The sequence below is a fragment of the Lichenostomus cassidix genome, chromosome 6, assembly GCF_008360975.1.
Source record: "Lichenostomus cassidix isolate B80296 chromosome 6, HeHo_3.0, whole genome shotgun sequence".
In the NCBI taxonomy this organism is placed as follows: Eukaryota; Metazoa; Chordata; class Aves; order Passeriformes; family Meliphagidae; genus Lichenostomus; species Lichenostomus cassidix.
Window position 1 is genome coordinate 8,095,394 of NC_139487.1, and position 23,315 is coordinate 8,118,708.

At 37.4% G+C, this 23,315-nt stretch overlaps 1 protein-coding gene across 2 annotated transcripts in view; it reads left to right on the forward strand.

Moving 5' to 3' along the window:
• Positions 1-23,315, forward strand: part of NRAP (nebulin related anchoring protein) — a 46,145-nt gene that overhangs the window by 9,153 nt on the left and 13,677 nt on the right. Inside the window, exons 10-28 of one of the 2 annotated variants that reach the window (XM_085064813.1) lie at positions 1,525-1,629; positions 3,480-3,596; positions 5,005-5,109; positions 6,054-6,161; positions 6,860-6,964; positions 9,350-9,448; positions 9,965-10,069; positions 10,926-11,033; positions 11,852-11,953; positions 12,469-12,666; positions 12,888-12,992; positions 15,249-15,347; positions 15,659-15,763; positions 16,217-16,324; positions 16,951-17,262; positions 18,312-18,416; positions 20,389-20,487; positions 22,319-22,423; positions 22,803-22,910. In XM_085064813.1, the coding sequence (XP_084920939.1) occupies positions 1,525-1,629; positions 3,480-3,596; positions 5,005-5,109; positions 6,054-6,161; positions 6,860-6,964; positions 9,350-9,448; positions 9,965-10,069; positions 10,926-11,033; positions 11,852-11,953; positions 12,469-12,666; positions 12,888-12,992; positions 15,249-15,347; positions 15,659-15,763; positions 16,217-16,324; positions 16,951-17,262; positions 18,312-18,416; positions 20,389-20,487; positions 22,319-22,423; positions 22,803-22,910 (2,298 nt within the window). The remainder of the gene's footprint in view (positions 1-1,524; positions 1,630-3,479; positions 3,597-5,004; positions 5,110-6,053; positions 6,162-6,859; positions 6,965-9,349; positions 9,449-9,964; positions 10,070-10,925; positions 11,034-11,851; positions 11,954-12,468; positions 12,667-12,887; positions 12,993-15,248; positions 15,348-15,658; positions 15,764-16,216; positions 16,325-16,950; positions 17,263-18,311; positions 18,417-20,388; positions 20,488-22,318; positions 22,424-22,802; positions 22,911-23,315) is intronic. The other variant, XM_085064814.1, reaches the window with a different exon arrangement.

Sequence of the window (23,315 nt, forward strand, 5' to 3'; positions counted from 1 at the left end):
TTAATGGATCTTTCTAAGTAAATTGTGACTTAACATGGTAAAGGGATTAGATTTCTAACTGTTGAGATCATCAACAGTGAGTTGAGTGTACATCATACAGATATATATATATACACACATACATGTTTATATATATAACATGAGACAATTTATGGAATCTTACTGTAAAATTTTTATGCTGAACACCTGTTTCGTTCATGTTCAAAAACCTTAAGAGTGGCTAAAATAGTTTTCTGAAACTTTGAATGTATGCACAATTTTAGAAATTATATTCAAATGCATTTGAGAAAGTTAGAAGAAAGGCAGGTTAGACTGGAGAATTCAAACTCATTAATGGTATTTTAAGAAGGTAACCCAGGTGATTAATTAAGGATATTTTAAATTTTTAATGCCTTTTTTAATATGTAACTCTATATAATTTACATGTGCTTGTTATAATTGCATCATATTGTCCACAAACTTATGGTGTGACCTATCTTACTTTGTGACATTGATCGTGCAAAAAATGACCTACAATGGATGGTTTTGCATTGAGAACTCACAAAAGAGATATCCCAAATATTTGTAGTCCTTCCTATCCGTGCCCTCCATGGCATTCTTGAAATGCATTCTATTCCTGGCACATTCTATTTTCACTCAAACTGCCTCTTCACTACAAAGGATTTATGAGATATTGCGTAGAAGACACATTACACTATACCTCACTTGTTTGTGTTCTTGTTTGTACACCATATTGTCCCTAGAAATCACCATAGAAGGCTTTGGATGATTATTGTGCATTGCTACTTAAAAGAAAAAGCTCCAGTATTTTGATGTTAAACTACCAAAATGGCTTTCAAATTGTCGAACATTTACACATAAACTTATCTATAGATAGACTTGAGTGTTACTTCCACAACAATTGTGGTTTTTTTTAATCAGACAAATTGAATTTTGTGATTTTGTTCACTAAGGAGTTTGCCATTTTGATGTCTAGTTATCTCTGCTTCATTTATTAATCCCTCTTCAAAATACATCACTGCACTGGAGAAACATTACTTTTGGTCAATTATGATGTGAAAAATGACCATGGAAAGATCAAACACCTTCTGTAATACCACAGTGTGAGGCTGATCCTGTGTTAAACTTGTTACCTTTAAGCAAGTCTCCTGGCTGCCCAAACCATTGGCTATTTTTATAATATTTCAGGGAAACATGTATTGACAGAGACAAGCAGATATTATCTCTGTAAGAAATGATGTGAGATTAGAAGGTTGTATATCACTGTACACTTGAATACTTTCTTGACCACAGCTATCAGCTACCTAAATTTCTCTTGGAATGCAGCCCAAGTAATGTATGACACTGGTAATTTGACAGGTCCATTTCTTCTTATATTTTGGTCATTTTTTTCATTAATGAGAAAAATCACTGAAGCCATGAACCTTCCTACTAACAAGGACTGTGGGCTTTGTGAAATAACCCATGGCCCCACTTGATTATGTGATGAGTGTGTGATGAGTAAACACTCTGAATTTTCTTCAGGGATATATGGATGAGTTTGAGGAACGCAGAGGGAAAGGAAGCTTTCCTGCTATGATCACTCCAGCTTATCAAAATGCCAAGAAAGCAAATGAATTGGCAAGTGATGTAAGTATGAAACCTGAATCAATACAATTCATAAACAATTAAAAACAGCAGTTTGTCAGAGCAGTGCCTGGGAGGAGAATGCTAAAATTGCACTTGAGAAGTAAACAAAAGTGACATTTCTCTGCATTGCTGGGAACTGGATGGCCCAGGGGATTAATAATATCCATTAATAGAATGGGGCACAGCTCCAGCTTCCATGAGGGAGGAGACAGATGTTGCAACTAATGGGGATCCCTACTGTTAGGTTAACCCTCCTGGCAAATCTGCACCTGTATTATTAATGAAACCTTCAACTGCCTTAATCATCCTGTGGACTACTGTGGTATTCCCAGTAGTGAATAAATGGAGGATGAATGAACTGTACTGGTTTTGATATTTTGATGTATCGTGCCTCTAGCACAAAGCAAGTCATATGGAGGAAAAGAAACATAGAATATGACACTGCCACTTCACAGAAGTGAGCTTATTCTGGGCTGGGAATTTTTAGTTTTGGGTGGTAAACTAAAGAATTGGCAAAGAGGTGGTGGTGTGTGATTCCTGCATCCAGCCCATCCATTAAAGAGCCTCAGTCCTGTCTGAGGATACCATTTCTGGCAGTGACAAAAACTGGGTCAGTCTGTAGGTCAGTACCCTGTGGCTGCTCTGAAGGCTTCCTGTGAGTGACAACCTTTGTAGTGTGGACACCTGTCCCCAGTGGGGCTCTCTGAGCTGATGAGCTCAGCCTGTCTTCTGGGGAGCTAATAGATTGGTGAGTCTTTCAGCTTGTATTAGCCTGGACTAGGCATGAGCACTAAACTGGAGTGAAAGGGTCAGTCATGTTCTGTTACCTGAGCTTATCACTGAAAGAATATAAAAAACCTCAAATCCTCTGTGACCAATCCCAGTTTGATGACAAACTCAGTGATCCCCTGTTGAAACATGAAATATTTAACCTTTCCAGATAAAGACCACCTTTTCACAGGTTTTGAAAATGCTAATGGTCAGTAGTTTCCTCACTAATTTGTAATACTTGGAGTGTGGAAGAGGATTGTTTCATGGCTGTTCCATTTGGACACTACAGTACTCATTAATCTGCCTTATAGCTTTAAAGCTGGGAAACCTTGTGCAGACTTGTAAAATAAAAAAAACAAACAACCAACTATTTGCACTTCAGCACATGTAAAATACTTTTTACATTATGAATCTTGTTTTTGAGCTAGTAACATAAGATGTGTAATATGAGCATCTTCTTGTATGCAAGAAATATTGAAACATACTCCCAAAAGGAGTGTTGCTGGACAAAATTTGGCAAAAGGCCAAGTATTATTGCTCTTCACCCATCTGAGTCAAATTTATATCAATAACCTGATGTCTAAATTAAATTTAGAAGTCCCTTATTTCAATCTTGATTTGGTAGAGAAATACAATTCCCTTACACACACTAAAAGTACAAAAGAAAGGTTTGCAGAGCACTTGATGAATATCTGTAATTCTCTGACTAAAAGCCTAAAATTAAAGTACTGAGTATTCCTTCAGAAACAGAAATGCACACAAGCTCCAACCAGTCACCAACCAAGAATCTGCTAGTTATCTGTTCAAGCTATGAACAACAACCAGTGCTGTTCAATCTGTGGCAAAAATGGATAGAAAAATGCTGTCTAGTAAAATGTCTTGACAGGGGGTGTGAAGGGCTATGGGGTTATATTTGGGCTGTTCCAGGGAGTAAATACTCACAGTGTTTCAACCTGGCAAGTTCCATTTACTTATCAAAGCAAGAACAGGGAAAATCTTCTCCTGATTAATGAAACCAGTCCAAATAGTATGATGAAAAGGTGCACATCTATTTTATAATTCTCCCTACTTCTTTCCAGATAAAATACAAGAAAGATCTTTCCAAGATGAAAGGTGCAGCTCACTTTCACTCCCTAACAGCTGAAGACAACTTGGTCCTTAAACAAGCCCAAAGTGTTAACAAGCTTGTCAGTGAGGTAAGGGCTTGAATCGATCTCTTAACAAGTTTGGGAGCAGCTCATACAAACATTTGTGTTTGATGAGTAAGGACTGGAAGTAAAAAAAAGCTGTTCTTACTTCATTGTACATAACAAAAATCATCTGTGTGTAGCACAGTAACTGGAGAGAAAAGCTCAAGAACAAATCTTCAGGTGCTGTGTTCTGGCCCTTCCAATCATCTGCATGAAAGTGTGGGAAATTAACCCCAGGAGAGTGATTCTAGTTGTGGCCACATGAAGAATAGAAATCTGAAAAAACCTCACCCCTCCAGTCTGAATTGTGCTTTTAATATTATATTAAGATATAATGCAAGTATATTAAGATATAATACAATAACACAAGTGCTTTAGGATGAATTGGGTGTGTACCTTAGAGTGTCTCAAAGATGGCTCTTCTAATAATCAAAAAATACCATGAATAGAGCTAAAATTTATACCATTCTGTTTATGCAGATTTCTGTTTTCTTCCATCGTGTGAAAGACTGTGAGCCACTGATAATTGATGCCTTTTCTGCTTGGCAAGGGAAGATTGCTAGAGAATTCTCAGTAGATTCTGAATTATTAATTTATTTATAGTGTCATATCAGCTATAAAGCTATTAATAAATGTGAGTTTCTAGAACTTCCCCATGGCAGTTTAAAAACTTATACTCTTGAGATGTCAAAGTATAAAACCTTCAATAATGAAAAACCCCTGGAAGTAGGCTGGAAGGAGCCTCCTGGGCCAATGATTCCTGGTTCCTGCTGTTTCCACACAGTATCATGTAATCCTCCTATTCCAATTTCTAGCCTACATTTATTCCTGTCCACTTTATTACCACTGTGTTTTGTGCTAACGTTGCCCTTTAGTTTAAAAAGTTCTTTTCCCTGCATGGTTACTTTTTTGAGAGGTTTACAAATACATCATTTTCTTCTCTGCCCTTTGATTTCCTAGACTAAGCAAGCTGAGTTCTTCTCATCTTTCACAGTCTTTCACTGCAGCTGTTAGAGGCTGAGTGCATGTTCCTTAAACAGGAATGACTATAAGAGTACAAAAACTCTTGCTGAGATCTTGCAGGAACCTGGTACATAGGACATTTGTACATGTTCATTTGCTCCACATTCACCTTAGAATTCCTTTGTATATCATTGTTTTTGTTAGTAATTTTCTTCCTGTCGCTGTCTCCCACACTTTGCAGAGGATGAAATCACATTTCTTTTGCCTATACATTGAGAATTGAGTGTATGAAAACTCTCTTCTTATTAATTTTCATCATATGCCAGCTGATAAAAACCATGTATCAAAATCTCTGGACAGTGGGTCTGCCTCATTAAAAGTATGTGAAGGCACTTGACAGAACAGATTAAGGTTTTACCGTATCTTCCCATTGTGCATTTTTGTCACTAAGGTGGAGTACAAGAAGGATCTTGGAAACAACAAAGGCTACAGCATGAACTACTGTGACACTCCACAATTCAAGAATGTGAGCAAGATCTCAAAATTCACCAGTGATGTAAGTTTTCAGTACCTCATGTGAGGCTTGCTTACCTTGGTAGCTGCTGGAATCAAAGGTCATCAGTCTGTGTGTGTGTGTTTCAGATAAATGTGCGCTGGAAATGTGATTATAACTGATTTTAGCTCATGTTTGTACAACACCAATCCTAGTGTGTCCTGATGTATAGCTGGGGCTCATTTTATGTGGGATTATGAAAAGAACTATTATGGTATTTGGAAGAGAGGTTACTTACCATGGGCTACCAATCTAGAGAAGTAGTGGTCAGCTTTTGTTGTTTTCTGTCATAATTGTTACTTATTTCATTGTGTATATCCATTTTCTAAGTGGAAAGTTAGGCAGAAGATACTTCAACAGAGTTCATACCAGACAAGAATTGTGTGAAAGTAATCAGTGTTATTAATTATATCACTAGTATCTTATTAAATATAATTTTGTTTCATACTGCCTCTTACCACTCTCTGAAATCCTATAGGAGTAAATCCTTTGCCATACAGTTGAGATGGCAGAATGATCAATTTTTCTTTTCAAATCCTCCACTCTGGGATTGGTGAAAGATGCACCAAAATAACCAAATTTTATTCATTTGTTAATGTACAAATATTGTCTCCCTGGAACTTCGTTCTAAGATTTGTTTCTGATGAAATAATATGCAGCAATAGAACACAGAGGTATCTTCTTTAGATGTCATTTGGGTGATATGAAGGGCATTAAAATGACTTCTTTAAAAGAGGAAACTTACAGAGGGTTTTAGCTTTTATTTTTAAAAGTAACAACATTGTTGTGGGCTAATGAGTTCCTGTATTGGAGCAACACTAGTAGACCACAGCTGTAGCAATTTGTCTCCCTGCTGTAAAATATGGTTACCCTGAAAAGCTGAAACTCTTCAGCAGAAAAGCTGGATATGTTTTCTCAGAGTATTTTTATCTTTTTTTTTTGTACAGCTTAAATACAAAGAAACCTACCAGAATGAAATGAAAGGTCACTATGTGGGTGTTGGCATGGACAAGAGAATGCTCCATGCCATGAAAGTTGGCAGCTTGGCAAGTGATGTAAGTCCCTTTCAATCACAATTTTATGGTTGCTGCCTCCTTTTCTTTCAGTTTGCCAGAATTAAGTTGGTAGAAAACTTTAAATCATGCTGTACTGGGATCTGACGGATAGATATGTTGAGAAGAGGGGAAATTCTGGAAACCCTTTTGTACTGTTTTATAGTTCCCTGTGTGGAAGAAGTTAAAATAAGAAATTTCAGTGATCTGGCAACATACTGAGATCCTTCAGTTTTCTTTGACATCAGTAGGATGCTGAAGGTTGTTTGCCACCACCCCCAGGGTCAGACCTTTGCTGGAAAAAACAGTCTTTAATGAAGATTTCTGGATTCCAATTTAATTTACTGGGTTAGTCAAGAAGCTATTTCATTACATACCATTCCTTCAAGTACATTATTTACAAATCTGTAAGAAGCTTGAGAACTAAGCAGAAAGATAAAAGAGATGTGTCATAGGTGGAAGTTAAGTTAATGCTCCCACTGTTGGCATTGGATTAATTGAGAAGCTGAAAAAGAATCAATTAGTGGCTAAACTATGCAAATAATTTCATTTTCTTTGTCACTCATGACATTGAACTTACTTTGTTTCTTGCATTTAATATTAATATTATTGTTTCTCCTTTCCTCTTGACTGATAATTATTCAAACAAATGACAACTGAAAAAAAAGAATGATTTTTTTTTTGTTCTCCTTGTGTTTCAGATAGCCTATAAGTCTGATTACAAACACGACGGTGTTGACTACAATTACCCAGCTACTCTCACTCCTTCATACCAGACAACAAGAAAGTTGGTCCCTTTGAAAGATGTAAATAATTTCATGTTGTTTTTTTTTCTCCCTATGACTTGCATAGCTCATCATCTCTCTGTAGGATTGTGATAGATTGCGTGTGTCAAATGATGGTTTAATGATAGGAGCAAACAGCCAGTGCTAACAAAGTTAAAGCAAAAAAGTGCAGTGTCAAGAGGTCTCAGAGGAGTAGCAAGAGGTGCCATGTCCTGTCGTTGGCTTCAGTTCAGCACAGGTTGCAGAGAGATGTGAAATGAGTGACTTCTGCCCTATCCCAACTCCGTGCTGCAAAACTCTCACCATCCTGGGGCAGCTTCAACAGCAGCATCAAGCACTGAAAGCACTGAAAGGACAGGGAGACTAAAACAGCCTTCTCATCCTTTGTGAATTCCCTGAGGATAGGGGTTCCCCTTTGAAGGGGAACTAATTGGTCACATAACCTTCCTTCAGCCTATGCTCCACGAGAGAGAGGCACCTCTGGGGCCTGGGGTTGAGTTACTGATGGAACAATGTGAGGAAATTTGTGTACTGCTGCGGTTGTGTGTGTGTCCTTCAGATAAATGAAGGATGGCAGACTGTACAGATTGTTATACTTTCACCTCTCACAAGCATTAAAAGCTTGACTGATCTCATCTACTGTTGGCAACTTAACCTGTGCCTCAGCTAGGGGCTCAATCACCAGGCATTGCTTATAAAATCAACAGGAAGGGAGCAGCAGCTCTGCAGGGCATTTCTGACTTCCTGAAGTGTATATACCCTGTCTTTACATTGGAATTGCAGTAAGCCAGCAGCAATGTGCCTTAGAGAGGTCATTAACATTATGTGAGATTTATCTGGGCCTAAATACCTCTGCCAAGAAATAGATGGTAGCGTGAAGAGCTAGAATTCAGAACCCTGACGTTTTTGAGAAACTCCTTAATATACTTCAACTCTAAGATGAACCATTGCCTCTACAGCAGTAATTTTAACTTTCTCTTTGTAAAAGCTTAAACCAGTAAAATTCAATGTTCAGTTGCTTACTGTGTGAGAGAGCTGTGCTCTTAAAGCGTTCAAGGTAAGCACAAATTCATGTCCAAAATGCAAAAAGGCATTTCAACAATTCCGGTGACTTTACAATTCACAGTCAGCATCAGGGTTGGAGACATGTAATTCCATTGGCCACGGAGACTCAGTTGCACCAGTCCTGGTCATCTAGGATTTTGAATTAGTCCCAGGACTTGTCTGCTCCCTGAAAACCAACATGCTTACTCTGAATTCTTTAAGGAGTACAACTCTCTCACACGCTAAGTAATCACAATAAATACACTGTTTCAGTTAAAAAGAAAGGATCCCTTTCCATGGACTTAAAATTGTCTCTGAGGAAGCAAATGAGCTCTTTTAAGTATCTTGATCACTTTGGACCTGTGAGATAATTCAGACTTTTTTTCCTAGCTTTTGTCATTCTGGCAACATGAGCAAGATTATGTGAGGATACCTGAGATAAGAAGGTTTGCTTTGAAATAGTTTCAGTGACTCAAAATCTCTAGAAATACGCTCCACTTTACTGGAAAGAAGTGTTCTTAAGAAACTAGTTTTAAGCAATGTGATTTGCAATGTTTGAAAAGTGGTGATTAACTACAGTGAATATTAATGAAGGCCTACAGGGAATAATAATTGTGTTCTGTAACATAGCAATGAGTTCTTTGGCAGCAACACATTTGAAAGGAAGCTTCATATGATTTTTTTATCTTGCATAATTTGGGCCTTTAACATATTTATTTTATAACTTGTTTTTGTTGCTACCATATTAATGTGTTAGTAATTTAGTGGACTCCAGTTCTCTTGATGGCTGACATTAAAATGACTTTTTTTTGTACCATAAATACATATTTTTCGTTTCTCATCATCTACACAAAACTTTGACCACACAGGGAAATTCTGTGGTTAATTTATTACATCAAAATTCAGTAAAGACAAAGTATAAGAGATTTCATTGGCTCTATGTCGTTTTACACTAAACAGACATCCTCATAGACAGTTACAATAATTCTTGTCTGATAAAGATAAAAATGGACTAAGTGATGGTTAAGAATATAAATTTTGGGGTATATATATAGATTTGGGGGATTTTATAGCAACGATTTGCAGCTGGTACTGCATCTTTTTAAGAATGTGTGGGTTTGACAGGAAAGGATTATAAGTGAAGCCATTTTTAGAGTGGGATAAAAACTGTGACCTCAGACTGGGAAGTTCTGAGGTCTCATCCAAGAGATCCTGGCATTTTTCCTCTACTCAATTTATTATGGTTTAAGTAATGTTTTATTGAGAGTATTAGCTAACAAAACTTTGTCTTTTCAATCTCTCATTTTCCAGCCTGACCATTCTTTCCTTTACTAAATCTTCTTTAATTTTATACTAAATCAGGTAAACTACAGGCAAAGCATAGACAAGCTGAAGTACAGCTCTGTTGCCAGCACTCCACAAATGGCTCAAGCCAAAATAAATGCGCAGCAGCTCAGCGATGTAAGTTCTGTCATCGTTAGCCACTGTTGTTTATTAGAATTCTGAGATCATTTCATTTCATGGGATTGGTAGCCTTATGTGTTTTTATTCTTGATAGTTCTCCAGCAGATTTATAGTCAAAACAAGAATATGTATTGAATGAAATCACCTTCAGAAATGTGGCAAGCATACCAGTAGATATAATATTGTCTCCATTTTAAGGATTTGTATCAGTGTGCTTTGTTAGGAATTTATCTGCTGTGTATTTATTAAGGCAAGATTTTTAATGATATCTTTTGTACTTAAAATTAATTAGTAGCTTTTTTATTGATAGGATAAATTTCTACTTCCTAGTACCTAAGTAAGAGTTATAATTGCCTTACTGCCTTCATATTTACATCAGCCACACCTGTGAGTGTATCTTTAATTTATGGCACCAGTAGCCTGAAATTTAACAGCAATCAAGCAGTCTAATGGTTATATTTTTATTAAGTTAAAAATAACTGTGTTCCTTGCTGACCTTTTCAATATATGCAGTTGAACTACCGAGCCCAGTATGAGAAGACAAAAACAAATTACACTCTGCCTCAGGACGTACCTCAGTTAGTGAAAGCAAAAGCCAATGCTGAGTTATACAGTGAGGTAAGTCAAGCCTTGTGGAAATACTGGAATTCATGTTGCTGTTATTGGACAGAAATAAATATAAAGTTGATGACACTCTTTCTGGATGCATTTAGTATTTATCACTGCTCTTTATACCAAACAACATGAAATATGGTACCCAGAATGGACAGAGATCCAATCTCAAGGACAGTAAAACCATTAGACTTTTTTTTCAAGACATTTTCAGATTATTTGAATTTCTGTAGAATATCACTTATTCACTCCACAAAATTAACTGTTTCTGAAGTGATATTTGTATAAAGAACCAAGATTGGCGCAGTTCTAATAACTCAAAGCCCACTGAAGTCAACGGAAAGGAACAGTGACTTCAGCAAAGTTGGATCAATTCATGACAATATACAGTGATTCACTTAGAGTCTTCTGTGTGAAAATCAAGTGCTTGCAGGAAAAGTTGAACTGCTATTTAATTTTTAAAGCATTTTTCAGTCCTCCATTGTCGTAGATAGTTTTGGAGGAAAAAACCCAAGACAAATAAGTGCAAAATGAGAAACAAACCTTCTAGATAGTATTGATGTGACTTTCATTCCAGCTTCATGATTTGTCATGGTTTCCCTCCTCCATATCTATCTGAAAATGAGAGCTATTGGTGCAGGTTCTGGGACTTTAAGTACCTGTGAACTCCAAGAATAAAATTCTTGACTCAATGCCAGGCAATTAATTAACTCAAAATGACAATGAACTGTGACTTAAGAAGGTTCCAGTTTGTGGACTGAGCATATTTATACCTCTGCTTTGCTCTGTGTAATTTTCATGTTTGTTTGAAAATCCTGTGTGTTTATGTGTTAGTGACATGTTGCTGTCTTTCCTTTCTCAGATTAAGTACAAAGAAGGCTGGGAGAAGAGTAAGGGCCAGGGCTTTGAAATGAAACTTGATTCTCTGCCTTTACTTGCTGCCAAAGCTTCAAGGGATCTTGCCAGTGATGTATGTTATGTTTAGTTACCTGGGAGTTATTTTTATATAAGTAGCTATAGCACAGGGAAATAAAGCTTAGCTCACTTCATGTGGATTTTTAAATCCTGCATTTGGCTGTCCCTTTTCCTCAATCACTAAAGAATAACTGGAAAATTTCTCAGATTCTGCTGTGAAATTTCATTCTCCAAAAATTATTGGTTTTAAAATGATGTGTACAGAGAGAAGCAAAATTTGCACAACCCGTAGTGAAATTCAGTGTTTTGAATTGCTTATAGCCTTGAAAACAGTGTTATTATCTACTACAAAGGCAATGAATATTTCTTTAGTCTGCCTCCTTAACACATGTATATAAAAAAAATTTTTAAAAATCTTTCTAAACAACTTATGATTTTTAATCTATGGAGAGGCAGAAAAGGGAGATATTTTTTCTGTAGCTGGAAAGTGTTAGCAGTGATGGAGATTCTGAAATCCCACCTCATTAAGTAAATCAAATCTTTAATTCCTTGCTTGGATTGATTTCTTATCTTTGCCTCCAAGAACAAGATAATTTAGCTAATCAGAAGAATTTAAGTTTATGAGCATATTCACTTCAGACGGCTGAGCCTTAAAGAATGAGGTTAAAGACCTCAGAAATGAGATTGACCTTGCATTTTTGGAATTTCTGAGAAAATGTGGGAAGTCTGAAGTGACAATGAGAGAATCAGATTAAGCTCTTCTAAATTTTGACCCTCCAAGTCACCAATGAAAAACATATTGCTTGTCTCATGAGTAATTGGAAATATTCTTAGATTTACACTGTTTTTTGTTGTTTTTTTTTTTTTTGACAGATTAAATATAAAGAAGAATATGAGAAATCAAAAGGAAAAGCAACTGGAACCAAAGATTCAAGACTTTTGCACTCTTTGAAGGTGGCCAAGATGAGTAGTGAGGTAAATTATTTCTCTTACTCTAAAGTTATTTTTCATAATTAGGAAACTTTCAGCAACACTATGTGATCTACCACTGTTACTTCTCTCATGGTAAGAAATTCTTGGAAACATTTACCAAATTGGTTTCCTTCCTCCATCTGTTAATCTGCAGTGGTTGCATAGCAGTGGATTTTGGGCAATGGTGTCCCCATTTTGGGGCAGGAATATAACATCCTATTAAAACCTCAATGTGAATAAAATATGACATTAGAACCTCATTATCAACAGTTCTACACAGAAATTTCCAGTCTGTGAAGGTATGTTTAAAAGTAAAATGTACTGTGATAGAGAAAATGCCTCTAGAGTCTGCAAAATTTATCCTGGCATCTGTTTAGTCCCTTATAGGACCTGATTTCTATATGTGTTTGGGGGTTTTTTTTGCCTAATCTGCATAAGGACCCAAACAAGAAGGGTGATCTAGGAGAGCTTTGCAACATCTGATACAGACAACCTATTTTCATTCCTTCTGTTTCTAGATTGCCTACAAAAAGGGTTTTGAGGAGAGCAAGGCCCATTTCCATCTGCCTATGGATATGATAAACCTGAGGCATGCTAAGAAGGCTCAGGCACTTGCCAGTGACTTGGATTACAGAACAAGACTCCATGAGTACACAGTTCTTCCTGAAGATATGAAGACCAAGTGGGCAAGAAAGGCCTATGATCTCCAGAGTGATGTAAGATGATGCAAACTCAGCTAAACTGTTAAAAACAGTATAAGTGCTTAGAGAGTTTTTGATTTGGTGTTAATTCTCATTTAGTATGAACAGTGTCTGATTGGACTGTGGCTTTTTATAATGTTTTTGCAATGGCTTTGGAACTGGAAATAATGCACATGTTCACTTGCAGACATTATACTTGTGTTTCCTGTGCCAGTAAATGTAATTTTCCTCTGCAGCTCCAATATAGGGCAGATCTGACATGGATGAAAGGAGCTGGATGTATCACAGAAGGAAGTCTTAATATACAACAAGCCAAAAAGGCAGGAGATTTAGTCAGTGAGGTAAGCAAAGTGCTCAGGCTTCTGTCTGTAGTTTGTTCAAAGGCTTATGCACACTTATTCCACTACATTATGTGGAATAGGTAAGGAATTCCTAGCAAGGAATATCTGAGAAATGGAAAAACAATGGACATAATTTAGTTATTCTGTAGTTTAGAAGATACTGGGTTACAGATTAAAATTATGTTTTCCCTTTATATAATTATCACAATAATCTGTGAGGTAGTTGTCCCCACAGTTTTGCTTCCACCTCTTTTCATTCCCCTGCCCATTTTGCAGAGCAGCATTGAATTTCCATTGTTTCATGTGCTACATGAAGTACATAGAGGCTTTAAGGAGCAGTTAACCATGTTTGAAAATTTCCTTGGCCCTTGGCAAGTAGGGATGTGACTTTACTGGCAGCTTCAGCTTTTCCTGCATTTCCTTGCTTTTGTTTTATTAATTCATGGCTTTGCACTGCCATTAACCTTATGGAAGTAAGCTTCCTCAGCTTCTTAGCTATGGTTGAGCAGTCTCACTAGTGCTAGGAAAACTAGAGAACAGAGAGAAGGATAAATTAGGGGGAGTTTGACAAGAAGGATAAAATCCCACTTAGGAAGGAGGAACAGAAGCTAGTTAGTTACTGGCGATCACACTCTCTGACACCTTGGGTCTCTGACATCCTCTCACTACTCCTGCAAGGGGAAAAAATACATCTTAGAAACAAAAGAAGAGCAGCTACCTCAGATCTGGTGTCTTGCTAGGGATAGACTGACATCTGCTTCTGGGGTGTGCTGTGGTAATAATCACTTCCACAAATATTTAATCCATAATGATCTGCCTTTGCATTGCAGTGCTGTGCAAGGCCAAGAGATGGCTGACAGTCACTTAAACTGGAGACTGGTGGATATTATTTTAGAGATCTCTATTGCCATACAAAGCCTGGCGTTTTGTCATTTCTTTGCAGGATGTCACTACATTGTGTTCCATGCAATGTGACAAAACATGCTGTTTTTAATCTGCCTCCCTCCCTTCCAGGTTTCTAAAATAAAGCGATGAGCACCTCTTTGAAGTGCTGCATGCTTTTTTAACTTCTATTTTGTGTTCCCCTAGCAGAGACACAGTGTTCAAACTGATCTGTTCACCCATCAGTTCAAACAGAAGAATTTCTCTCCTGAAATGCCAGATAATGAAAAAAATACATTTACACCCTTTCTAGGTGGAATGCCCCACTTCATGACCAAACTGTTAGAATAAGAATTCAACTAAAGCATACAAGAAGTTTTTGCTCAGTCTTCCTTATCCCACTGTGGTCTTGAAACAGAGTCCTGCATTTCCTTTTACTATCTCAAAGAAAGAAAGGATGCTTAGCTTGCTCTCAAATGAGTGGTGCAAAAGGCTGAGGCAAAGTCATTAATTCGAAACAGGCCTGTTCCAAAGCCTGTTCCAAAGTTTTCCATTCACTTCAGTGTGTTTCAGATGTAAAACAAAACGTAAAATGGAATGAAATTATGGACAGTCTTATTTACTCAATTAAAACTATTAGTGTCTATGCACATTTGCCCATTCATATGGATTTTATACAAGTACTGGCATTAGACAGTGAATAAAGAACAATAGTTTTTTTCCATATCTGAGACTTAAACCTTGTGGAGGCCTCTCATGGCTGTTGGTCCTAGAAAGGCTTGACTGCAGTGTCTGTGCTGAGTTGTGCTTTGAAAAGAGGAATATTTTGAGAGGATGGGGAAGATTTTGAATTCAAGTTACTTTCAGGACACTGAAATTGCTCGCTCTAATTTAATTATTATCTTGATAATTTAAAAATATCTCAGTAACATATGACCAGTGATGTGAGTTACCCATGCATATGCTTGAGAAGTCTCTTGTAAGAAAATGAGATAGCAAGACTGACTGTGTATTATCAGCTCTCTTGGATCCTGATTTAAGTTCTACTCAGGTAGTTAACACCACTCACTGTTGGTGTGCAACCAACCAGCTGGTCTGGTAAGAGATGTAAATACATCTGGCACCAAAGGTATCCATGCCTGCAGCATCAGAAACATTTGGCACCCACTTGCAATGCCCTCCTCTCCTCAAGATACCAGCACTGGGTACTACTTGGAAGCTTATTTTGTTGACACCTGTGCTAAGCCTGTCTTGGGAATTTACTTCCAGGGCACTTCTGGCTCTATCAGTTATGTATTTTTTAAAAGTGATAGATTTTTGGGGGAGGGCAAGTACTGTAGAAAATTTTGTGTAACTTGCTTTAATTTGCTGTAGAAAAAGTACAGGCAGAAGGCTGATGCTCTGAAGTTCACCAGTGTGGCTGACAGTTCTCAGATCAAGCATGCCAAGAAAAGCCAGGAACTTCAAAGTGATGTGAGTCCTTGACTGAATTTGTCTCTTTGCACATAGCTTACCAATAATATGGTCATTACTGACATATGTACACCAGTGTGATGCTGAGAGAGCTTCCTTGAAATTTAGCCATGAGTAATTTGGCCAACCTGACTCTGTAGGTCAGTTTTTAAATCCATATTTAAAAAAAAAAAATTCAAGATGCTAAAGAATAACACACCAAATAAGTTAACCCAAACAAATCCTTGAATATTTGGGGTGTTTTAACCAGCATTCCTTCAACATTAATGTGGGCTACTGCTTGTTGACCATATTTTGCTTTCTGTGGACAGGTTGCCTACAGGTCAGGGAAGGAGCAATTTCTTCATCAGTACACCATCAGCAAAGATGACCCTGTCTTCCTGCTGGCCAAGGCAAACGCTGCCAATATCAGTGAGGTACTGTGTGATTCCCTCACTCCTGTGAATAGTTACAGCTGCTGTTAAAATATTTGTTCTGTAGGTAAAAGTTAGGTTCTTTCTCTGAAAAGGTCCTCATGTTTTAGCTGTAAAAACTTGGAATTTAATTATATACTCCTAATAAATGCTAGTCACACCTGCTGTTCTGAAGGCTTGCCACTTTTACAGTTTGATGCTGTGCATTTTTCACGCTTCCTGGTGAGTGGCACATTGACAGTTTGAATGGAACCAGTGAGATAATGGGGTTGCAGTAACCACAATATGCACAGTTACAGGGTACAAGGGAAGACACCAGGATCTGATTCGTAGCCATATGGTTTCTGGGCAAGGAGTGTAGGAGGGACTTGTTACTTGAGAGCTTTTGCTGTGACTATAGAACAAATAGAATGGACTGATAGTAATAAAGAAATTGTGTTATTGTCATCTCTTTAGAAACTCTACAGGAGTAGCTGGGAGAAACAGAAGGAAAAAGGATTTGTGCTTCGTCTGGATGCTTTGTCATTCCTGACAGCTAAGGCAAAGAGGGATCTGGCAAGTGATGTGAGTATGGACTCTATCAGCCTTCTTTATTCTTAGGACAGCTGACAGTCCAGGTTGCTGCTAGTGTTGGGGATGTGTCACATATGTTTCAGTGCCCTGAGCCACCCTCACTCGATTCATGCTAAGGAGCGATGGAGGAGTTGTCTGGGTGATTGGCATTCTGTAATTAGTCAGAAGGTTTGCTCTGAGCAATTCAGAGATTTTCCCCACATGCTGACTATGTTTTCCTATTCTCATTTTAACCTGAGGGTGAATTTTAGAACTCAAAATGAAGTGGAAATCTCCTGTGAAACATCATAACTTAATACATCTATGCCTGGCCAGAAAATTCCTGAAAGAACCTTCTGACCTCAGTGCCTGAAGAATGTTCTTTTTCCTAGACAGAAACAAATAGAAAATATTTCTTACTGTTTTTTTGTGAACATATTATTATTAAGAAAGGGCTTATTCTTTATAAACATTGATTTCTAAGGCATTCCAGTTCTCTTTTGCAAATGATCTTCTTTCTCGCTTGTATTGAGGACCTGGCATGTCACAACACTGGCAGACCATTGCTTTACTACCAGTAGAGCTGTCAGTTTGGCAGCTTAGACCATTTACTCTTGGTCTGTTCTTTTTATTCACAGATTAAATATAAGGAAGGTTATGAGAAGATGAAGGGTAAGCTCATTGGAGTGAAAGCTGTGGAGGAAGATTCGCAGATGGCTCATTCCCTGCAAATGTCAAAGTTGCAGAGTGATCTGGAGTACAAGAAGGCCTTTGAGGACACAAAGAGTCACTTCCAGATCCCCATGGATATGGTTAACCTTGTCCATGCCAAAAAGGCTCAGAATCTGGCCACAGATATAGGATACAAGACATCTCTCCATCAGTACACAGTCCTGCCTACTGACAGGAAGGTGGCATGGGCCAAGTGGGCCTACGGATTGCAAAGTGATGTAAGTCCAGAGCTTCACATATTTCAACATTCTTTCCTCCAGCCCATTCTCAGCCCCACTTAGGACTGAGTTTCTTCAGACGTTTATACTTTTAATGCCATGACATCTTTATGCACCTAATTTTTCAGCTATTAAACAGTGAATATTAACAGTAAATATTAACCACTCATTTCCTCAAGAGATATATTTAAGTTGTGCAGTGTTTTTGAGGAGGGTTATAATTCCCTTTATGAGCATGGCTTCTTCAAAGCCTACTTCAAATGTTAATAAAACACTAGGATTCCTATATGATGTACATTTATTTTTGTTTTCCAAATTTGCAGGGAGGTTAAATAATGTATGGTGATAAAATTGGTGATAAAATTCCATGTGGAGACCACATGTTCAGCTGTAACCATCAGATGAACTGTCTGATCCTGTAAAGTTAGACTTGCCATTCTGAGGTTTGAAGTCAGATCTTTTCAAGGAGACTGAGATAGAAATGTGTACAGGTCTGGTTGAGGTACAGCTGCTGAAAGCTTTCTGGAATCTTTGAGAAACCTGACTTACAGTCAAGAATTTGAAATTCTTGGTACTGTTGGTAGGACAGATTTTGTGAGGAAAGTGAGAAGTACTCCTGTACTCTTCTTTCTTATAGACACATGGAAAAATAAAACAAAATGCTTTCTCTCCAGTAAAACAAAAGGGTATGGGTTGGGAAATTCTAAGTATAATCTTATTTTCTTTGCAAGTCAGGGATGATCTGTTAAAGAGTGCTCTATACACAATAAAACTGAAGTTAGAGTAAAAATTGCAAACAACTATAAGGTGTAGACCACTTTTAAGAATTACCTTGCAAGGCATATTGCACAAGTGCTAGTGAGTCCTTATACTTCTGTTTACTTCTGCTTTTTTTTTTTTTTTTTTGCTTTTCTTGCAACTATGCAATAGTGAATAAAACAAAAGCAGCCACTAATTTGACTTCATTGTTGTTCCTGAGATGTCTGAATCCTTTAATGGCATTTTAAGTGTATGAACACCAACAATAGGACTTTTTTTTCCTTTGTCAGAACCGATACAGAGCAGATTTGAACTGGATGAAAGGAGCTGGATGGATAGCCACTGGGTCATTAAATGTGGAACAGGCTAAGAAGGCAGGAGAACTCATTAGTGAGGTGAGATTTCATGACAGCATGTATCAGAATTTGCTGCATAATGCGTGCAAAATGTCTGTATAAAATTAAAATAATTTCCACTCAAAGGGGAAAGAAAAAGGCATACCACATGAAAGCCCTCAAAACCAGGGATAGGACTGGTAATTAGAGGGAAACCAGATACCAAACACATACCAGTAGGAGTCCATATAGCCTTTGCAAAAACAAAGTAGGTGACAAATGATATTATGAATAATAATGGCAATCAAACAGCGCTCAATTGCTACCCACTAACCTACCTTTTTAATGAAGCAAAACAGGAGAGATGATGAAAAGATAGAGTCATTGGACCCAGAACTTTCTTTTGTAACAGATACACATTGCCTCTTGCTCCTTTTTCACACAGATTCATGCTAGCTATTGAAATTCATATAGATATCTCTGTCTGTAGCTATCTATCAGCCCAAGTAGTTTTCATCCTTATTTTTCCATATAACCAATATCACTTACAGCAGAAGGCAGACTCTAGAATCCTTTGTGCTTGTCCCACGAGGCCTTCAAATGAAGTTCTGGTGGAAATGTTCATGGTATTGTGTTTCTGTTATTTCAGAGGTAGTCCCACTGGCCAAATCTGTTGCTGTAGGAGACTGAGTCCTGTGATTTTTCAATAACTGCAATGCAGGAATCATCTGTCCATTCACTCTGCAGTGTCTCAGAAAAACACCGTCATCCTTTCACAACTGACTGATTGCTAACACTATTTTTTCCCCCCATGTAATTGTCCATTGTGAAGAATGATGATTTTTTTAGACACAATTAATGAGATTCCATTTGGATGTCACAGCAGTGAAAACTGCTGAGTAGAAATTTGACCCCCTAGGTTGTTCATCCTGGCCTTCTTGTGAGTGCAAAGTAATGTTAAGTTGCTGTGAGCCTTGTCCTTACATATACACAGTGACTAGCCCTTCTAATGTTGCTAAAAAGCAATCACCAGAATATAATTTCTAGCAATTTTATGCAGATATGTTCTGGTCAACTCTGCTTTGTCTCCAAATCTGATCAAGACAAGGCATAAACCACTTTTGTCTCCAGTTAAACTTAGTAAGATTGCTCATTCTTAAGGTATTACTTTCTGAAACCAAAACATTACTTATAAGCTTATAATACTTAAAAGTGCTTAAGTGTTTTCCATTGATATTTTTAGTCTTCAAAAGGTCAAGATGTTGCTTCAAGTAAACTTCTGTGGATCACAGCTCACTTTAAAGGAAAATGACAAGCCATGAGTTCATCTCAGGCATTTGGAAAATTTATTATGTGCTATTTGGAGAAGTGATAAGGGTATTGATGGATTTAAGACAACTCCTGCAGGAAGGGAAGCTTTTAGTGACCTGGCCATATGGAAAAAATGTCATTTTTCCATTGAACTGCCTACACCTTAGTGATGTACATAAAACAAGACCTCTCAGAAGATACTGTGGGTCCTTAACAGCGAGCAAAATTTATATCATTATCTAGAAGATATGCCATAATAATTAGGTACAGTGTCAATGGGTGCACAGATTTGCTGCAGGTCTGAGGAGGTAACCTAAACCCCTAAACAATAAGTTAAATAGTTGCCATTATTAACATACTACAATTGTATATAATTTCTTGCCTAAAGAAACTATATATTAAAAATACAATCAGTCATACTTGATTTGAAATAATATAAAAATGATTTTAAAATCCTGAGTTCTCGAATATTTAGGTAAGCAGAATCTGATTTTGAAATATTTTCCCTATATTTAAAGATTAATATTAATTGGCAAAAGGTTATTGTTAAATTGAAACAAATATTAATCTGAAAGTACCTAGGACATAAAGATGAGGAAAGAGGAATAATAATTATGTTCACAAATTCACTCTAATCTCCAGCAACCTATGATTTTTCTCTTTCAAATAGCATGAAAGAGCAGCACAAAATTCACAGCTTTGATCTTTTTCTGCTCAACAGAAGAAGTACCGTCAGCATCCATATGCTTTGAAGTTTACCAGTATTAAAGACACTCCTGAGATGATCCAGGCTAGAATTAGTTATAACCAGGCTGTGGATGTAAGTTATAATGTATATACATTATGATTATAAGAGTGGTATCCTCTTTGAACGACCTGATTGAAGCACTGGCTTTCTCTCTCTTTCTTTCTCTGAGATTATCCTTGGGAACCATGAAACTTCTGTATTCTGGTGTGGTGCATCCCACAAAGAGCATGTTTCTAACTTGGATTGGGAAGTCATGGGGATCCCACTGAAGTGAATGGGATTTTCATACAGAAAGTGCTTTCTGTCCCATTTATTTTCAGAAGTAAAATTTAGGAGTAAGACTGACCTTTGACCTTTAAAGAATTTTGGCCTTTTGATATTCATTGAGGAAGAATACATTTGGGGTTCTTTCCCCTTTTCAAACAGATCTTTCAAATTTCAGTTTCTGCATATTCTTTGGAAACAAAATGTAAGGCAGCATGACAAGGAAGCAAAAATAAATTATTTCAAGCTGTCATCCTGCTGAGAGAGAAATCCAGGAGGGGAAACCTTAAAGGGAAGAATTGAGGCTGTTTGGTGTTTAAACATGTTTATTTTTAATAGAAGAGCGATTTAAAAATATTGTAGACTTAACTGGGATAATACAGAAGTGAATAATAAGCAAAAGTCACTCAAAAAAGACAAGTTTCAAACATGAGAGGATGTTTTATTGTGAAAATAGATATTTTTAAAGTGAAGGAGAAGATGAAAGACTTTGTGTAAAACACATGCTATTGTAATACTTTTGGTGTCTGTGCCTTTGGTTTAATTAATAAGATCCAAAAGGCTTACATCTCAGGCAGGATAAATATAAGTCATTTTTTTCCACTGAGCCACAGTCAAAAATCAGTCTGGTGCTCTACTTGTTCACACATGGAGTTCTCATTAATTTTTCTCTTATGGAGCTGCAATACAAGTGGGCCCAGATGCTAAAAAAGTGTCAGATAGGTGAAATGGAGGGGTTCATTCTAATCTAGAGGGTCTTGAACTCTCCTGCAGAAATAATAGCCTGGGAAAGGCAAGTCAGGTGCTCCAGACATAGGTCATATCTAAGGCCAAAAAAACAGTGTCTGTCTGTACCCGTTTGAAAATTATGGTGTCAATGTAAGAAGAAACTAGGCTTGGAAAGAAAAATAATATGGAAGAGGAGAACTTGCATAGCCATTGCAGGGGAAGGTCCAGTTGCAGTTAATTGCACAGAACTCCTCTTACCTGTCTGCAGACATCTGAAAGTTATCTGGTCCTGGGCCAGCCCTGTGTTCTTCCTCCAAGGGTTGATGTGAATGGCACACACAGACAGCGCTTTTATGATGGAATAAGTCACCCTTGGAGGTTTTTAAATCTTTTCCCATTGACTGTTGAGCACCCCCTTGCAACTAACTGGATATAAATTTGGAGTAATTGCACTGATAATTAGCATCACATTTTTCTGCTAAAATTGAACACCTTTGGAGAGAGGTGTTGGGGGAACCTCAACTCCCCAGATTTCTGTGGAATTTCAGAGTGTTGGTGAGCCACTCTTTGCTGCACATCCTTAATGACTGCTATATATTTTTCTTCTTCCTACTCACATATGTTAGAAGTTTTATCAAATTAATATTCAAATATCTGAATTTTCATATACATTGATTTACACACTCAAAACTTCAAGGAGCTCCTCTCTAGCGTACTCTAGCTGATAAGTGTATCAGACTCCCAAAGCCTTTTGAATCCATTTTGACTGATACAATTACCTGTATTTATTAATGCCTCTGTTGCTTTTGTAGTGTTTGCTTTCCATAAACCTAATTGTTAATAGTTTTGTTTGAACTAATGCTTGAACATGTAGTGAGTACTTGCTACTGAAATTCATCTCTGTTTGCAGAGGCTGTACAAGGAGCATGGAGAGAGTATAAAGCACCAGTATACACCAACAACAGATCTTCCTGAAATCCTTCAGGCCAAGTTAAATGCTATGAACATCAGTGAGGTATAAACCTGACCTTTAATATTTTAAAGGAAAGTGGAAAATTTGATAGTGCTTTGCTGTTTGTCCTAAACAGGAAATCATACTATTTCTTTCCTTTCCCCAGTATATGATCATTCTATGGTCTAAATATTTCTGAACTAATGTGGGAAATCAAAATTCCTATCAAACTTCACCTACATTAGAAAGATTAAGAATGAACAAATACACTTATAATGGACATTTTTTTGTGATAACTCCCATTTGCTTTAATAGTTTCATTTGTATTTGCCCTCTGCATTAGAATAGGATGAAACTAATGTGGTAACTTTTCTAGGATCTCAAAAATGGTTCAATGTCAACCCTCTGAACAGCAACTCTGTTTCTGTTCCATATTTTCTAGGCTCGTTACAAGGAGTCCTGGAGAAGGATGAAAGATGGTGGCTACCAACTGAAACTGGATGCCATCCCCTTCCAGGCAGCAAAGGCCTCTGGTGAAATCATAAGTGATGTACGTGAACTTATTGCTGATACTGTCCAGTAGGACATGTCAGTCAGTCCAGACTGTATTTGCTCTGCTGAGTGACTCTTGATGGAAACAGCATGTCCAGCCAGCTCTACATCTGGGACACATCTGCCCTCGGACTAGTTAGGGGTGCTATTGGAAGTGCAGCCTCAATTAGGTACTTTTGGTAAATAAGCAAAGACAGGTTTGTGAAAGCAAACATCCATCAGCAAACCTGAGCAGTTTGGCTGCTCTAGTGACTGGACAGTCACAGGGATTGCAGCCAGGTGAGGTCTTCCTAGAACCCATGAAGGGTTTATTCAGATTTATTATCATACTGAGTATTGTCAGAATTTAGGGTATTATGAAACCCCTTTTATTCAGGTTTTAATAGTTGGGCTAATGCTTCTC